Source organism: Thunnus maccoyii, chromosome 6, assembly GCF_910596095.1.
Source record: "Thunnus maccoyii chromosome 6, fThuMac1.1, whole genome shotgun sequence".
Classification (NCBI taxonomy): domain Eukaryota; kingdom Metazoa; phylum Chordata; class Actinopteri; order Scombriformes; family Scombridae; genus Thunnus; species Thunnus maccoyii.
This window is the reverse complement of record NC_056538.1, coordinates 34,250,709-34,268,766: the sequence shown is the minus strand read 5'-3', so window position 1 is coordinate 34,268,766 and position 18,058 is coordinate 34,250,709. Positions and strand designations below refer to the sequence as shown.

Sequence of the window (18,058 nt, the reverse complement as noted above, 5' to 3'; positions counted from 1 at the left end):
CTGATTTTTATGAAACGATCGAGCCAAGATACATTTAGATACATTTAACACCGGATATTCATTATTAATAGGATTAATATTAAGTTTTTTTTTTTAATTAAACTTTTCAGCAGTAATTGGAACCATGTCACTGTTTTATATAAAGCTGTATCATCAGCAAACTGGCTTATAATGAATTATTTACCTAAATTACTGAAATAACAAATTTCTTTTTTTTTTTTTAATATTGACATGAATTCAGAAGCTAAAATGAATCTATTGATGAGTTCAGATTGACAGATAAAATATTAAATATATCCTTATAAAGCATGTCATCAGAGGACCTGAGGGCAGGTGGGGGACAGTAACAATGTAGGCTGGTCCTGATCCACTAAGAGCCTTAAAACAAACTGGGAGCCAGTGCAGAGAAGCTAAGACTGGACTGGAGCTCAGTCAGGAACCTGGCAGACCCAATAAAAGAGCATCACAATAGGCAAGTTGACTAGATATAAAAGCATGAAGAAGTTTTTCTGCATCTTTCAAAGTTAAAAATGGACCTTTGCCATATTCCTAAGATTAAAAAAGCAGTTTGCCTTGTTTAGAAGATGTTTAAAATTCAAATCAGAGTCTACGTATAACAGTGTATCATCAGCAAACTGATTGATAAAGAATTCTTTACCTGAAATATTGATACTATTAAATGCTTTAGACTTTTTAATATCTATCATTCAGAAGTTAAAACAAAGTAAAAACAAGAACTAATTATGCCTTTTTAACAAATAACTGTGTTCAAGTTACACTCAGATTAGGTTCAACAAGAGAAGAACGGCCAATTCATGTTTATGCATAAATAGTTTGCAGAGATTTTTAACAGTTTGTTTATGACCAGTAATGTAATAGTGTCTCTTTTCTGTCTGATATGTAGTGTAACATGATGTTATCAGCTTTGTTTTAAAGAAAAAGCTAAAAGATTCAGTGTTTTATCACCAAAAACAGAGAGAACAGTGACTGTACATGCGGTGATGTTTAAATAAAGTTTTCCTCCATGTGATCGGTCCAGGTGGTGGAGTTTGACGCGCCGTCCAGGCTGCTGGCCAATGAGAACTCTCGGCTGTGCTCCATGATGGCCGCCGTGGAAAACAAGATCTCTGTCCGAGGATGAAGAAGAAAGAAGAGGAAGAGGAAGGTTTCCAGGTGACGCCATGTTGGAAGTCCTCACTTCAATAAGACCTGATGTGAGGAGGTGCTGTCACTGTTCCTGTACTGTATATTTAACATTAGAGAGACAAAACTCTGCACATATATTTACAGCAGACCTGCTCTGACTTTTAGAATATAAATCTATACATAAACTAATATATTCATAAACTCAGAGTCTGCTCTGAATCATCGATGTGTCGTCATCATCACTGACTTACTGTTGCTTTTTTGCAACATGAAGACATTTTTCTGTGTAATAATGTTTGTTTTTTTCTCTGTTAGGTGACCTGATATGAACAGGTCTGTGTTTTTAACATGTTTGATGATAAACTCAGTTTGAGTTTCTCTGATGATCGGCACCGTGTGTTTGGACTGATTTTATTATACTGTCAAAATATTCATAAGCGTTTTACAGAGTCTTCAAACTGTTTATTTAGTCTGGACTGTCCAAGTATTCACTTCTCTGTTACTGTCATTTATAATTCTGTCAATCATCTCAGCTCTTCTGTGAATCAGCAGCTGCTCGAGTCAAGAGACGAGACTCAAACCCGTCTCCTCAGGTTGCTGATATACTTGCTTTTTACCGACACGTACACAGACGGCAGCTGTTCATATACTTGCTTGTGTACTTTGTGTATAACAGGACTGTATTTCACCAGCTGATCATAAATCCATCACTCAGTTTGTGTGTAAAGTCTTTAAGTTCTTAGTAACCACTAACTAGTTTCAAACTAGTGATTTACTAAATCAGGCTGCACCATTAAAACCTAAAGGACACATATTCTGCACATTTCCAGCCTCTATATTTATATTCTGGGGCTCTACTGGAATATCTTTGCATGATTTCCAGTTAAAAACTCCTTATTTATCTTCTACTGATCCTTTATGCAGCCCCTCAGTTCAGCCTCTGTCTGAAACAGGCCGTTTTAGCTCCTGTCCCTTTAAGGCCCGCCTCCTGATGAGCCCACTCTGTTCTGATTGGTCAGCTTTCAGGAAGCTTCCTCGTAAACAAACTATAGTAGCAGGATTTCACTTCTTTTTCTCCTTCTTTACTCCAAATGTCAACTTCTCAAATCCATCCGTACATGTTGGAGCTGAACAACACATAGAAACACCTTAGCAACCACCTTAGCAACCACCTTAGCAACCAAGGCCACTGAATGGGAGTTTATGGGCATGTGTGACGAGCCGACATCAGCCCGTCGGTAAGTTAGAGAAAAAACGTCACAAACGAAGCGTCAGAGCAGGTTGAAGCCCTGACTTTTGACTTGCAGGCAGCGTTTCTACATACGTTCACCTCAAGTTTCTGAACTTTGACCACGTTTAACATCCGACATCAGAACAGGAAATAAATAGCAAAATCACTAAAAGCTGAATGTGAACCCTTTAATAAATGTTTTATCAGTAAACACTTTAGTAAAATGTAAACAGGAAGTGAGTATTGCACCACGAGCTGTAACAGCCAAAAGAAGAGCCAATCCTCTATGAATGAAGGTGTGACTTTGTTTTATTTCTATCTGCATTAGTAGTATATTCATGCAGGTCACAGTGAGATTATGCTAAACTGACAGATGTTACATTATTGGTTTAGTAATTTGAGGTATGTTGTGTTTCTTCTGTGAAATGTAAAGTGTCAGGTCAGACATGTTGACATATTCCATATTTACCTCTTTTACTCTTCAGTCTAAACGGCTCAGATATTAGCATGCTAACGTTAGCTTAGCTAGTAGCTGTAAATATTTAGTCACAACTCATCTCTACCTTCGATTTATGAATCCGCACTTAGTAACACTGGCGTTATATAACGAGAAGTTTCATTTATCAACAGCTGCTGCAGCCGACTGCTGGAGGACTAAACGTTTAGGAAACGTTTTTTCCACTTTGGGGCAAAAAAAAGGAAACGACGGTGACACTCGAGGAGGTTTGTTATACTGTTGATGTTGAGATCACGGCAGGAGAAGCGCTCGTTTGCTCCCGATGGTTACACCAGCAGCTCGCCGCCATCGGTGTGTGAGTGAGCAGCAGAAAAACATTGTTAAGAACTTTGGATATTACCGCTATATAAATATAAATGCAGCCATTTACCATTTATGTTTGACTTTCTGATACTGCCCCCCCCTCCCCACTGGTCATGTGCTGAGTAGCCTCTCGCTGACTCGTAGCGTTAATTCTGAGGACGTGAATGAAATAATGAACTCGTAACCGATGCAAACACGTAGTTAAAAGCAAGAATATCAGCAGTCCAGCGATTACATCAGAGACTATAAACTGTTACAGTTTATTACAGCGTTCCTGAAGTCTTTATATCATCCTCTGTGAGTCAGACGGGAAACGTGATGCATGTTTCTGTTTCATGGTTTGAATCTTGAGGCGTTTTAGGACGTCCAGTTTGTTCTCTTCTCTCGTTAATGTCATTTAGTATCAGTTTGATCCGTTTGTTCACATTTGGAAAGTCTAAAAGAGACACATTTTTAAGGCTTCATGCACCACTGAGCAGCTTTTCATAGGAATGAACGCGGCGCCATCTTTGAGGTGAGTTTTTCCCCACAACTGTCAACATCCCAGCATGCAAAGCGCTCCCGGCTACGGGAGTCGGATCACGTCGCACCACTAACGGACTGAGACCGCTTCCTTTACAAGCGGCTCAGTGTGGTTGAGTTCAGATCACACCGACCAATCCTGTTCAACCAGACTAAACCAGGCAGAAAACTCCTGACCTTTGACCTCTGACCTGCAGCTAACCATTATTTTCATTATTGATTAATCATTTTCTTGATGAAACTAAAATGAAAAACATCCGTCACAGTTTCCTAAAATAAACATCATCAGGTTACCTGGTTGGTAAAACATCTCAGAAATTAAGTTTCCTTTAAAATATATCTGACAAAACAAATTAGTGGAATACTTTTTTTTTTGTTTTTCTCTCCTCAGAAACAGAAATATCTTGTGCTTTTACATTAGTTTCCTGTTCATCAACTGGTTTTTGGTTCATTCCAGTTACACATTTGTGTATTTTAACATCAGATTCTGGTTTTATAAACCTGAATTTGTCGCTGGAGGATGGCGTCTATAAGGATGAATGAAATGTAAGATATGAGTTTACTAAAAATATCTTAAATAACATAAATGAATTAAATTAGAAGTATTGATCATAAGTCTTATTTTCCAGATGTTTAAAGATTGATAAGACCCTCAGCTGTGTCCTGTTTTATTTGTTTCTATTTTGATGATTTCTTGTTGTTTGCTGCTGTCACACTGTAAAAACTGCAGCTCGGAGAGGATTCGACCCGTTATTGTGATGTATGAAGAGGCAGGTTTTTTAAACTCTGTCTGGACATTTTTTACAACCTGGTTTTTATTTCAGTAGCTGGATTATAAACAGACGTGATTAGTGAATGAAAGCCTGGTTATATAACATGAAAGACCTGAATGAGGCTCTTTAAGGGGTTAAAGGGGTCAACGCCTGACGGAGGAGCTGACAGGTGAAACACCAACAGTCAACAGTCAGTGTTTTTTCTAACAGCCTTATAGCATGACTGCCTTGTTAGTGGGGGGGGGGGGGGGGGGTCTATGAAACACTGTCAATAAAACTATTTTAAGATGAACTGTGTGTCTCATTTTCTGCTGTTACTTCATGACCAGAGAGCAGTTTGTTTGTGATGATTTATAAATGTTGCATCAAAGCATCAAAGAACAATTTGTCCAAATATTAGAACAGTACACACTAACACAACATTAAGATATATAAATCTATATGTAGATATATAGATTTATTGAGCCTCTACAGGGTTTGTAGTCTGAATTCACTTTTATCTTTTAGGTCACTTATTAAAACCTATTATACAAGACTATTATACATTATCATTCTCTTAATTCTTTACTGATTATTAATTATTTTATATGGTTTTATTTTACTCTTCCTTTTGCTTCTATATTTCCTTCCCATTGTTGTAACTTTTAAACTGTTTTAAATCGTTTCTACCGCTGTTTGTCTGCTATTTTTTGATAGTTAATAGTATTCGTGAACCTACATATCAATAAACCTGACTGTGACTGTGATTGAGTAACTGATTGACTAATGAGCCGGCTGACCTTTGACCTGCTGCTGGCTGTAATTGGCTCCAGAGCGCCCCCTCCGGCCTGCTCAAACTTTTTCCTGCTGCTGCGGTGACTTCCTGTTTTGTCCGGAGCGGAGCCTCCTGTGTCCTCCCTCTGCTTCTGTTTGTGTCTGTCTGTGTCTCCTCCTCGGTCCCCCCCCCTCCCCGTCGGTCCTCCTCGGTCCTCCGCTCACCGACACACACATACACACACACACACACTCGCCTCCTCCGGCCGCGTTCAAACCCACCGGGAGCGTCTGGATTGAGCAGCCGGGACGCAGAGCAGGGAGCCGGGCTGAGTTCACAGGAGGAGCCGGTGTCGGTCTGGTTCTTTCTCCGGGTCCTGATGGATTTTACATAAAACTGTTTGTCCTCAAAAACACAACAAATAATGCGCTGTGTGGTGCTAATGCTAATTAGACTGCATGCTAATTAGCCGGCTGAGCTAATCAGGTGGTTAAATTAGTTTATTTGTTTACGTCGTCGCTGTTTTGACCTCTAACTCCGACATTATCTCCGCCTCTTAAAGTGCCTGTTTTTTAACGCCAGTTCGGTGAACTCCCTTTAAGCTAAAGGTGCTAATTTACAGAGCAGCTAGCCGGGTTTAAAGGTAGTCTGAGTCCGGTTAAACTGAGCTCTAACCGGGCTTCAGATGTTGAGCTTCGAGGGTGAAGCTCGGTTGTTAAGTTAAGTGTCCTTATTGCTTTTTCAGCCGGTTTTCAGTTCATTTAGACTTTGTTTAGGCGGTTTTTTGAATGTAGTCTGGAAATTTGGTTTAAATGTAGTCTGAGTTTTGTTGAATGTAGTTTACATTTTAGTCCTGAGCTTTAAATGCTGTCAGACCCGTTTTAGACTGAGTTTAAACTCAGTTCTGGGTCACATGTGTCCTGATTTGTGTTTATTTCTGGTTTTAAAAGGGTTTTTTTTTAGTTTAATTAGAGTTTGATTTGGTTTTATTGTGAGTGTAGTCTGGCCTGGCTCACATAGAGGGTTCAGTTTAGTCCGTTTCCGGTTGAATTTGGGTTTAAATGTAGTTTGAATTTAGTAAAAGCAGGTGGTTCTGGGTCACAAGTGTCCTTATTTGTATTTATTGCAGGTTTTATTAAAGGTTTTGGTTTTGGTTTTGGTTTGATGGGGCTAACTTCCTGTCAGACCTGGTCTCTGGTGTCTCTGGGTGTTTGATGCAGTGGGTCCAGGTCTGAGCCGGGTTCAGTCCCAGCTGTAGCTCATGATGGCGGAGCTCCAGCAGACCCCCACCTCGCTGTGCTGCTGCTGTAAATCCCTCCCGGCCTCGGGGGGGCGCTGTGCGGGGGACTCCGGCCGGCCCTCGGTGGGCCCCGGGTCCCCGCGCTGCCCCCTGGTGGACGTGGCCTCGGCCTCCAACTTCAGGTGCTTCCAGCTGCGTCACCTCCACCTGGACCTGCGGCTGAACTTCGCGGTGAAGGAGATGAGCGGCTGGTTGGTCCTGGACCTGGTCCCCATCCAGCCGGGGGTTCACACGCTGGTCCTGGACTCTCACCCCTCCCTGCTCATCCACTCCATCGACTGTAAGGGTCCCGGGGCCCCGCAGGAGGAGCCCGTGTCCCTCACTTACCGGGTCGACCCGTTCACCGACTACGGATCCTCACTCAACATCAGCCTGCCGACGACCCTGAAACCAGGAAGACTGATCCACATCACAGTCCGCTACACCACCACAGACGGACCAGCGGTACACACACACACTATACACACACAATACACACCATACACACACATACTACACACTATACACACTACACACACACAATACACACTACACACACACACTACACACTATACACACACACTACACACACACACACACACACTATACACACACACAGTACACACACACCATACACACTACACAATACACACACACTACACACCATACACACACACACTATACACACACACTACACACACACAATACACACTATACACACACACTACACACACACAATACACACTATACACACACAGTACACACACACCATACACACTACACACTATACACACACACTACACACCATACACACACACACTATACACACACACTACACACTATACACACACACTACACACTATACACACTACACACACACCATACACACTACACACACTACACACTATACACACACACCACGATTATTTGTTGATTACTTTCTCTATCAATCGATTTGTCATTTGGTCCATAAAATTATTTTAAAATCAATTAATCATCAGAGTCTTTTTAAGAAAAAAGTGCAGATGATGATGAAGGTGATGATGATGATGATATGATGAAGGTGATGAAGATGATGATGAAGGTGATGATGATGATGATGATGATGAAGGTGATGGTGATGATGATGAAGGTGATGATGATGATGAAGGTGATGATGAAGGTGATGGTGATGAAGATGATGAAGGTGATGATGATGATGATGAAGGTGATGATGATGATGAAGGTGATGATGAAGGTGATGGTGATGAAGATGATGAAGGTGATGATGATGATGATGAAGGTGATGATGAAGGTGATGATGATGAAGGTGATGATGATGATGATGATGAAGGTGATGATGATGATGACGGTGTGTGTGCAGATCTGGTGGCTGGACTCGGAGCTGACCTGTGGTCAGTCTCGTCCTCTGGTCTTCACTCAGGGTCACTCGGTGTGTAATCGCTCCTTCTTCCCCTGCTTCGACACGCCCGCCATCAAGAGCACCTACACCGCCTCTGTCCGGGTGAGTCCTGACCTCTGACCCCTGACCCCTGACCTCTGACCCCTGACCCCTGACCCCGCTGTGTTGACCCGCTCACATCTTTCTTCTTCTTCTCCTGCAGGTTCCAGACGGCGTGACGGTGCTGATGAGCGCGTCTCGCAGTTCGTACTCCAAACAGGACCGAGTCTTCCAGTTCTCCATGGAGTTCCCCGTCCCGTCCTACCTGGTGGCGCTGGTGGCCGGAGAGCTGCAGCACGTCGACGTCGGCCCGCGGTCAGACCCGATCACAGTATTGATTATCGAGTATCACATGAGTATCGATTCATTTATAAAGAAACAGCAGCTCACAAACATCCAGAATCTCCAGATGTTCAACAGACGGACTCAGGAGAAATATTTCCTGTCTTTTCTTAAATATAACAATGATTTTCATTATTGATTCGTTTTGGAAACTCTTTGACGCCTTTTCTTTTCTTGTAGTTGCAGTTTTGTTATTTGTTTCTTGAGCTTTATGTTGTATTGACGGCGTGACGGCAGCTGCCGGCGTGAGGAAGATGATGATGATGATCCAGATGAAGTTTTGTCAGATGTTTTGTGGTTTTGAGGACTGAACGAAGCTGTTCCTCCAGGAGCCGCGTGTGGGCGGAGCCGTGTCTGCTGTCGTGTGCGGTGAAGAAGCTGGGCGGCAGCGTGGAGCGCTGGCTGGGCGTGGCCGAGGAGCTGTTCGGAGCGTACCTGTGGGGCAGGTGAGATCAGACGCCGTCACGCTTCACGCTCAATAACGACTTGGATGAAACTCAGACCGATTGATCCTCAGGTGCGACATCGTCTTCCTGCCCCCGTCCTTCCCCATCGTTGCCATGGAGAACCCCTGCCTCACCTTCATCATCGCCTCCATCCTGGAGAGCAGCGAGTTCCTGCTGATCGACGTCATCCACGAGATCGCGCACGGCTGGTTCGGCAACGCCGTCACCAACGCCACCTGGGAGGAGATGTGGCTGAGCGAAGGACTGGCCACCTACGCCCAGCGGAGGATCACTACTGAGGCTTACGGTACTACTACTACTGCAAATACTACTACTACTGCAAATACTACTACTAGTACTACTGCAAACACTACTACTACTGCAAATACTACTAGTAGTACTTAAAATACGCCCAGCGGAGGATCACTACTGAGGCTTACGGTACTACTACTACTACTACTACTACGACTACTAGTACTACTGCAAATACTACTAGTAGTACTTAAAATACGCCCAGCGGAGGATCACTACTGAGGCTTACGGTACTACTACTACTGCAAATACTACTACTACTGCAAATACTACTACTAGTACTACTGCAAACACTACTACTACTGCAAATACTACTACTGCAAATACTACTACTAGTACTACTGCAAATACTACTAGTAGTACTTAAAATACGCCCAGCGGAGGATCACTACTGAGGCTTACGGTACTACTACTACTGCAAATACTACTACTACTGCAAATACTACTACTAGTACTACTGCAAACACTACTACTACTGCAAATACTACTACTGCAAATACTACTACTAGTACTACTGCAAATACTACTAGTAGTACTTAAAATACGCCCAGCGGAGGATCACTACTGAGGCTTACGGTACTACTACTGCAAATACTACTACTACTACTGCAAATACTACTAGTAGTACTTAAAATACGCCCAGCGGAGGATCACTACTGAGGCTTACGGTACTACTACTACTGCAAATACTACAACTAGTACTACTGCAAACACTACTACTACTGCAAACACTACTACTGCAAATACTACTACTGCAAACACTACTACTGCAAACACTACTACTACTGCAAATACTACTACTGCAAATACTACTACTGCAAACACTACTACTGCAAACACTACTACTGCAAATACTACTACTGCAAATACTACAACTAGTACTACTGCAAACACTACTACTACTGCAAATACTACTACTGCAAATACTACTACTGCAAACACTACTACTGCAAACACTACTACTGCAAATACTACTACTGCAAATACTACAACTAGTACTACTGCAAATACTACTACTACTGCAAATACTACTACTGCAAACACTACTACTGCAAATACTACTACTGCAAATACTACTACTGCAAATACTACTACTACTGCAAATACTACTACTACTGCAAACACTACTACTGCAAAACACTACTGCAAATACTACAACTAGTACTACTGCAAATACTACTACTACTGCAAATACTACTACCACTGTAAATACTACTACCACTGTAAATACTACTACTACTGCAAACACTACTACACTACTACTACTGCAAACACTACTACTGCAAATACTACTACTACTGCAAACACTACTACTACTGCAAACACTACTACTGCAAAACACTACTGCAAATACTACTACTACTGCAAATACTACTACTACTGCAAACACTACTACTGCAAATACTACTACTGCAAATATCACTACTGCAAATACTACAACTAGTACTACTGCAAACACTACTACTACTGCAAATACTACTACTACTGCAAACACTACTACTGCAAATACTACTACTGCAAATACTACTACTACTGCAAACACTTCTTTCACTTACATGAAACTGTTAGCATTAACATTGCTATGCTACACTTTTGAGCTACTTATCCACTCTGTGATTAATACAGATTTGGATGATGTACCCAAGTCTGCTAGTTAGCTTAACACAGTAACTTTCAAACCATATCAGGCTAATGTGAATTCTCATTCTAGCTAAAAGCAAAGCAAAGTGCACTGCATTGTTTTCTCATAAGGGAGATGAGAGTAAGTGTTGTGAAGTCACATCTTTCTCCTAAATATGATTGGGCAGGTATTTATTACGTAATAAATTCCCTAGTTTAGCCCCGCCTAAATAAAACCCAGTAACAAGGGAAGGGAGAGAAACTTTCTAAAGAATTACATAGACTATGTCAAAGGCTGTTCTCATTGTTTTTAGGTGTTTACTATATGCACATTAGATCCCAAATTACATGATTAATAGCCAATCATGGATTTGCCTTTACAGGAGCTTTAAGATAAACAGTATTACTGTAAACAAACCGTCTCCTTCCTCCTCGTCAGGTGAGGCGTTCACCTGTCTGGAAACTGTCGTCCGATTGGACGCCCTCCACAGACAGCTGCGTCTCCTAGGAGACAACAACCCTGTGAGCAAACTGCAGGTCAAGTTTGAGCCAGGTGAGACACACACACACACACACACACACACACACACACACACAGACACACATACACACACACACACACATACACACACACACACACACACACACACACACAGGTGTGACTGTGCTTCATGTTGACTCCGCCCCCTCCAGGTGTGAATCCCAGCACTCTGATGAACCTCTTCACCTACGAGAAAGGTTTCTGCTTCGTGTCGTACCTGTCTCAGCTCTGTGGAGACGTCAGGCGCTTCGACTGTTTCCTGCGGGTTGGTACACACACACACACACACACACACACACACACACACACACACACACACACACACACAATGACACACGGATGCTGCTGTTCTACAGTTCACCTCAATGTCACTATTGATTTTCAAACTTATCTTTATCAGTTTTTTGATTATTAGAATGAAAAACATCAGAAATGCTCCTTTACTGTGTTTGAGTAACTGTGTCAGTGTTTGATTTATTTATATAATAAACAAATGTAAGCCAGCGACTTGCAGCGTCTACAGTGAGATAACGACGTGATGAAGGAACCTCGTTAGATCAAACGTTGAAACGATGGACGTTAGTTTTGTTCATCGAGCTGAGCTGCAGGACGAGACGTTTCTAGACGTTAATGTTTGTTTCTACGGTTTTCAGGATTATATCTCAGAGTTTAAATTTAAAAGTGTGGTGGCTCAGGACCTCATCGACTACTTCCTGGGTTATTTTCCTGAGCTGAAGAACGCCGCCGTCGCTCAGAGAGAAGGTGGGCGGAGCTCTGTTTATTCCACATTTTTTCTTCAGTGACAATAAATGTTTGTCATCATCATCTGCTGTGAAATCATCATCATCATCACTTCCTGTGTGTGTGTGCGTCAGGCCTGGAGTTTGAGCGCTGGTTGAGCGGGTGCGGTCCTCCTCCGTATGAGCCGGATCTGTCAGCAGGGGGCGCTCTGACCCAGCCGGTCCAGGATCTGTGTGACGTGTGGAGGAGCGGCGACGCCCCCGACCTGCAGGCCGTGTCCACCTTCCACCTGTCGACCTGGAGCACCTTCCAGATCGTCCTGTTCCTCGACCGCATGCTGGACCACTCGCCACTGCCACACGGTACGCAGTAATACTACTACTACTGTTAATACTACTACTACTGTTAATACTACTACTACTACTACTGTTAATACTAGTACTGCTGTTAATACTACTAGTACTACTGTTAATACTAGTACTGCTGTTAATACTACTAGTACTACTGTTAATACTAGTACTGCTGTTAATACTACTAGTACTACTGTTAATACTAGGGCTGTAGTCAACCAAAGAAAATCTTGGTCGACTAAAATCGTACATAATCTTCAACAAATCGTTTAGTTGTGATGTAACGGGACAGAGTGCACAGTAAACTCGGCAGTCACACATTTCTCTGTTCTGTATTTCTCGGTTTAGCATCTTCAGGCTAGGCTAACCTATTGTTGCTAACTTTGGAGCTAACCTCCTTCACTTTTCCAGCATTTGGGGAAACAACAGACGTGACTTTTTAGCATTTATTAACTGACACACTGTAGTCTGTGCTGTACATTTACTGCCAGACTGACAATTTACTACTAACCTTTTCCTCTGCTCCGCTCGCATCCACCGTCACTTCTCTGCTCCTCGCTCTTTCCCGCTCGCTACGCAAACATACTCCTTAACGGAGCCGCGCGACCAGTGGTTTCCCAGGCAACGACGCAGAGGTTGACTCACGTACCGGAGCAGCGCTGCACAGAGACTCCCAAACGCTGTCGGATATCAAATATTAAAAAAATATTTTCTTGGCCTGGCGGGGGTTCTCGTTGTGTCATTATGGAGAAACACAGATTCAGTAACCGTTCAGTAAACGTTGAGTACAGTTAGACCCAGCAGGCTCCATCAGGTTGGGCGAGTTCAAAGTTGTGAAAACAACGGGGGTGTTTTGAATACACCCCCGTTGTTTTCACAGGTAATTTGTTAGTCTGTCCCCCCCGCCGCAGGAAATAATGGATTAATCCTGGAAAGCTGTTGATGTAGCACTTTTCTCCTTATGAAAATAACACGGAGATTATTCGACCAATGAGAATTTAGTCGGACGAGAGCATATCGACCAACTAATAAAGCAGACTGCAGCACTAGTTAATACTACTACTACTGCTGCATGCTGGACCACTGCCACACGGTACGCAGTAATACTACTAGTACTACTGTTAATACTACAATTAATACTACTACTACTACTATAAATACTACTAGTTCTGCTGTTAATACTACTACTACAATTAATACTACTACTACTGCACCTTGTAGTAATGTTACTAATAATACTGCTAATACTACCTTATGTTTACTGCCGCTGCCTCTGGTCTTATTAAAACTACTCCTACTGCTATATTATTGCTGCAGGTACCTCTAGTACTACTATTACTACTAGTACTACTAGTACCACTAGTACTGCTACTTCTGCTTTTTCTACTGATGTTAATAATAATGTTATTCTGAAGGTTTTTCCTCAAACACTCTTTAAACCATCTGGAGGAAAAAATCTTCCATCTGCTGATTTTGACGAGTCCAAACACAGATGGCAGCCTGTCAGCTGTCTGATCAGGAAACTGTGTTTTTAAACGTCGAAGAAGACGATTTTCACCTGGTGTTAAAAACTGTGTATGAGTGTGAAGTGAGAGAAGATGAATCTGAGGACTCGTCAACATAACTTCCTGTCTCTGTGTGTAGATGTGATGGTGAGTCTGTCGGCTCGGTACTCGTCTCTGTTCGACGGTCTGAACGCTGAGGTTCAGATCCGCTGGCTGCAGATGGTGGTGAGGAACAGCTTCTACCCCGACCTGCCGCGAGTCCGAGCCTTCCTGCACAAACACGTGAGAACACCGACGCTGCCGACAGCTGTTTCCCACTTAGATATACTGTACAGCTATAAACAGAACAGTTACAAACACTATTACAAGTTAAATAAAACAACTGTAACTCTGTTCCAGGTATAAATACTGTATCACAGCATCCCAGTAGCTTACTGGTTAAGACGCACGCCACATAACAGAACACTTGTTTCCTCCTGTCACTGTCCAATAAAGGCATAAAAAATGGACAAAAACATATAATATAATTTAAAAAATGCTTTATTACAAGAAAAAATACTCTATTATCAGTACTTCTAGTAATAAAAAGTATCGGATTCAAAATATTACAGTAACAGTATCAAGTGAAGGTTTGAATAAGTAATCAATGTGCTGATTTGTTGGTGTTTCTATTTTTAGTTTTTTGGGCATTTTGTGCCTTTATTTGATAGTGACTGTGGAGAGAGAGACTGGGAATGTTGGGAATGTTGGGATGAGAGCAGGGAATGACATTCTGCCAGCCGGGAATCGAACCAGCATCTCGTACACGTCTGGCTGAATGTGGGTGATTGTGATGATTGTCATGAAGATAATAAAGATAATAAACATCTGTTTTTTTCACTTGTTCATGTGTAAGAAGGAAATCTAGAAAGTAAAGGAGACATGAATGATGATAAAGTGTCAGAGAATCAAATCTTCATGATAAAGAAGCTTTTTATTTTGCTTGAAAAGCATGAAAGCTTCCTGGAAAGTTGATGCGGTATCACAGTAAATAATAATAATAATAATAATAATAATAATAAGCTTTATTAATGTAGCACAAAACAAGTTAACAAAGTGCTTCACTGACATAAAGACAGAAAATCCACAAATGAGACTAAATGAGACACTAAATATAAATGTTCACATCTGAAGTTGTTTATTGACTACAGCTCCCATGATGCTTTGTGTTTTTTAACATGTTCCGTTTCCTCTCTGCAGACTTCCAGGATGTACACGGTGCCGCTGTACGAGGACCTGGTTGCCGGGGTGATGAAGTGCGTCGCCGTGGAGATTTTCTACCAGACGCAGCGCCGCCTGCATCCGAACCTCAGACGGACGTTACAGCAGATCCTCTTCCAGACCGGCGCCGCACCGACCAATCAGAACAGCCCCGCACTCCCCCTCATACCCTCCTCCCCTTCTCCATCCCTTTCCCCGCAGCCGGCTGCCACGGCAACCGCCTCCTCCACTACTGGCGCCGGGACGACCAACGGCATCGCTCTGCGGGACGTCAACGTCTCTGCGTGATGACGGTCTTCATCTCCACCATCATCATCATCATCAGCAGCAGCATCAGCAGCAGCAGCTGGCCGGTGATGGAAGCTGTTGCCGTGGTGACGGCAGCAACAGCGGACTTAGAACTACAGACGCTGAAAGTTTAAACACTGTGAGCAGTAAAAAAAAAAAAAAAACGACAGGAAGTTTCACTCCAGAGATTGTTAAAGTCCGAGTCGTGACAGGAAGTCGAATCTGAAGGTCGTGGAGGTCGAAGGTCGGGGGCTGCTCCCTCATCATGTGATTGGCTGCTGAGGCTGAAAGGAGATGTCAGATTTGTTAGAGTCGAAGCGTCTCAGCAGCAGTTTGTCGGTTTGACATCAAAGAGTTTTATATTTTCTGATCCAACGTGACTCAGACGCCCGTTTCTGCCAACGACACACACGCGATGAGTCAGAAAACAACTTCTCTCCTGTTTGTCAGCTCAAACTACCAGGAAACCAAATTACAACAAAGATTTTCACACTAATTATCTGCTGATTTTAACTTAAAAACACTCAAATGTTGATTTTATTTTATTTTTGTGTTGTTTTTCTGCTTCAAGCTTCTCAGTTTGGTTTGTGGCTGCAACTAATGATTCTTTTCTTTATTCATCGTTTCTGAGTCTAAAACGACGTCTTCAGATCAAAACATTCAGTTTATAACGAGAAGAATATCTGACACAGTGTTGAGGAGAATTCAGTGTCGTGTCTTTTTCCTCTGAAGATGAAGATGTTTAATTTTAGCAAAGTGAGCGCTGAGCTCATCCGCTCGTGTTAGCGTGACGTCACGCTAACGGCGACGACACCGTTCGAGCGTCCGATTACAGCTTAACGAGATTTCACACATCTGTAGAAACATCAAACGTGACGGCAGGTAACGATGTGAGTCCAGATGTGAAAGAGAAACTTCTTTTGATAGATTTACTGGTGATAATGTGGAGATTTTTCTTCTCTTAGTAAGTTTGTTTTTAATTTTCAGTTTGTGAGTGGAAACAAGTGTGAGGTGTAAACAGCAGCTGTGTGGATAAAAAAAATCAATATAAACAGACTGAGTGAATAAATGATGACGAACATCAGATCTGTGAGGAGCGATGATGATGATGAGGAGACTGTAACCTTCCTCACATCAGCACATGAAACGTCGTATTTCCATCATGTTTTCCATCGTTTGAGTTTTGATCGTCTCTCTGTGAATGACGTCGTCTCTTCTTCTGCTGATATTCACACAAGAAAGAAGCTTTAATTCATGTTTTCTTTTGACCGTTTTTGGGAAATTCTGTAAAAAAAAAAAAATTTGAGCAACATTTGGGTGAAACGTAGTCAGATAGTTTTGGCAGAAACGGGCTTCAGCAACATAAATATTGTCTGATCACGTGTAAAGATGATTGTTCCACCTGCAGCCTGACTGACCTTGAACACCTTTTTGTTTATATAGATATATATGTGTGTGAGTGTGTGAGTGTGCGTGCGTGTGTGTGTGTGTGTTTCTGTAGTGACACACACACACACAGAGGAACGATGTGTTCACTGTCCTTTACAGTGAATTTCAGCAGAAAAAAGCTGCTTTTTAAAAAGGAAGAAGTGGCTGAGAGACCCTACCTCCACCCGACGTCATCACCCGACTCGACTCAGCATAAAACCAGCCGACCTCCACCTCAGAGGCCTTAATGCTGCGTTCACTGCAGCTGGGAGATGTCGGGCGTTTCTGCTCTTCTGACTCTTTTTTTTTTTTTTTTAAACTTCAATCACCAGCAATAAACAGACTCTGAGATGTAATCAGAGTATTTACTGACACTTTAAATGATTTTTATATTTGAAAGTAAAAGGTTTAAATTCTATCGTCAGATGACTGAAAGATGAGTGAAGGAAACAAACAAAAACAACAAACATTTATTTATTTTAAACCTGCTTTAACCCACTGATTGACTCTCTGCAGATTATGAAATTAAAAATATCAAAAATCTAAAACTTTTAGACAAAAACCTCCTGAATTAATGGTTGTTGTTGTTGTTGTTTGCGTCCGTCCCTGTACTCTCCTCAGCTCTGAAACGTCCCATTGTCCCCAGCTGTCCCTGAATGCCTCTTCACAGAAGGTTTGTAATGACTCAATAAACACTTGAAACTAAACAGGAACTCGTTTCTTCTGAGTCACAGCACAGAAATAAAATATTTATTTTAAAGACAGAAGTTTGTTTCATCTGTTTATAAATCTGCAGATTTATTTCCTCAAAAAACAAAAACACGAGTCCAAATGAATGAATCATTTTCCTGCTTTTATTTTCAAGAGTTCAGTGAAAGCCGGAAATGATGCTGCAGTTTCCGAAAAATACCGGAAGTGGGAATTGGCCTCCAAAATAAAAAATATAAAAGCAAAGATAAGCAGAAATAAAATGAAATTAATTAAACTGAAGAGTTCAGTGTCCTCCGATTTAAATCTGACAAATAATTTAGTCAATTTAACGAAGTATAAAGCTGACAGGAACCTAAACTCAAAGAAATATCACACAGAGTCTTTAAAATAGTGATAATTATAAAATACAGTTTCACTGTTCATACACACAAATGTAGCAGGAACATGTATGAAATAAAACTATCAGACAGTTTATTTACATTTAAAGTGATTTTACCTCAACTTGTTTTGTGCCTTTTTGTAAATATGAAAATATGATCAAATATTTA

The 18,058-nt window shown here is 41.8% G+C and overlaps 2 protein-coding genes across 12 annotated transcripts in view; both read left to right on the top strand.

Moving 5' to 3' along the window:
- abcc5 (ATP-binding cassette, sub-family C (CFTR/MRP), member 5) overlaps positions 1 to 1,863 on the top strand; it is a 29,095-nt gene extending 27,232 nt beyond the window's left edge. For all 11 annotated transcript variants that reach the window (XM_042414140.1, XM_042414142.1, XM_042414139.1 and 8 more), the window contains one exon: positions 1,040 to 1,863. In XM_042414140.1, coding sequence (XP_042270074.1) covers positions 1,040 to 1,141 — 102 coding nt within the window. In that variant the 3' untranslated portion in view covers positions 1,142 to 1,863. The remainder of the gene's footprint in view (positions 1 to 1,039) is intronic.
- Positions 1,864 to 5,615: 3,752 nt separating this feature from the next.
- rnpepl1 (arginyl aminopeptidase like 1) lies at positions 5,616 to 16,444 on the top strand. The gene is made up of 11 exons (XM_042414162.1): positions 5,616 to 6,990; positions 7,889 to 8,029; positions 8,130 to 8,281; positions 8,638 to 8,754; positions 8,826 to 9,061; positions 11,126 to 11,239; positions 11,380 to 11,492; positions 11,881 to 11,989; positions 12,103 to 12,330; positions 13,963 to 14,105; positions 15,063 to 16,444. The coding sequence occupies exons 1-11, from the start codon at positions 6,508 to 6,510 to the stop codon at positions 15,369 to 15,371; spliced, it is 2,145 nt and encodes a 714-aa protein (XP_042270096.1). The 5' UTR covers positions 5,616 to 6,507; the 3' UTR covers positions 15,372 to 16,444.
- Positions 16,445 to 18,058: the final 1,614 nt, after the last annotated feature.

What these genes read in the sequence shown, in the direction of transcription:
- rnpepl1 (XM_042414162.1), top strand. Translation starts at nt 6,508, where the DNA reads ATGATGGCGGAGCTCCAGCAGACCCCCACCTCGCTGTGCTGCTGCTGT. An exon ending in GCTTCGACTGTTTCCTGCGG is followed by an intron (nt 11,493 to 11,880) that starts GTTGGTACACAC and finishes TACGGTTTTCAG; the next exon opens with GATTATATCTCAGAGTTTAA. An exon ending in CGCCGTCGCTCAGAGAGAAG is followed by an intron (nt 11,990 to 12,102) that starts GTGGGCGGAGCT and finishes TGTGTGCGTCAG; the next exon opens with GCCTGGAGTTTGAGCGCTGG.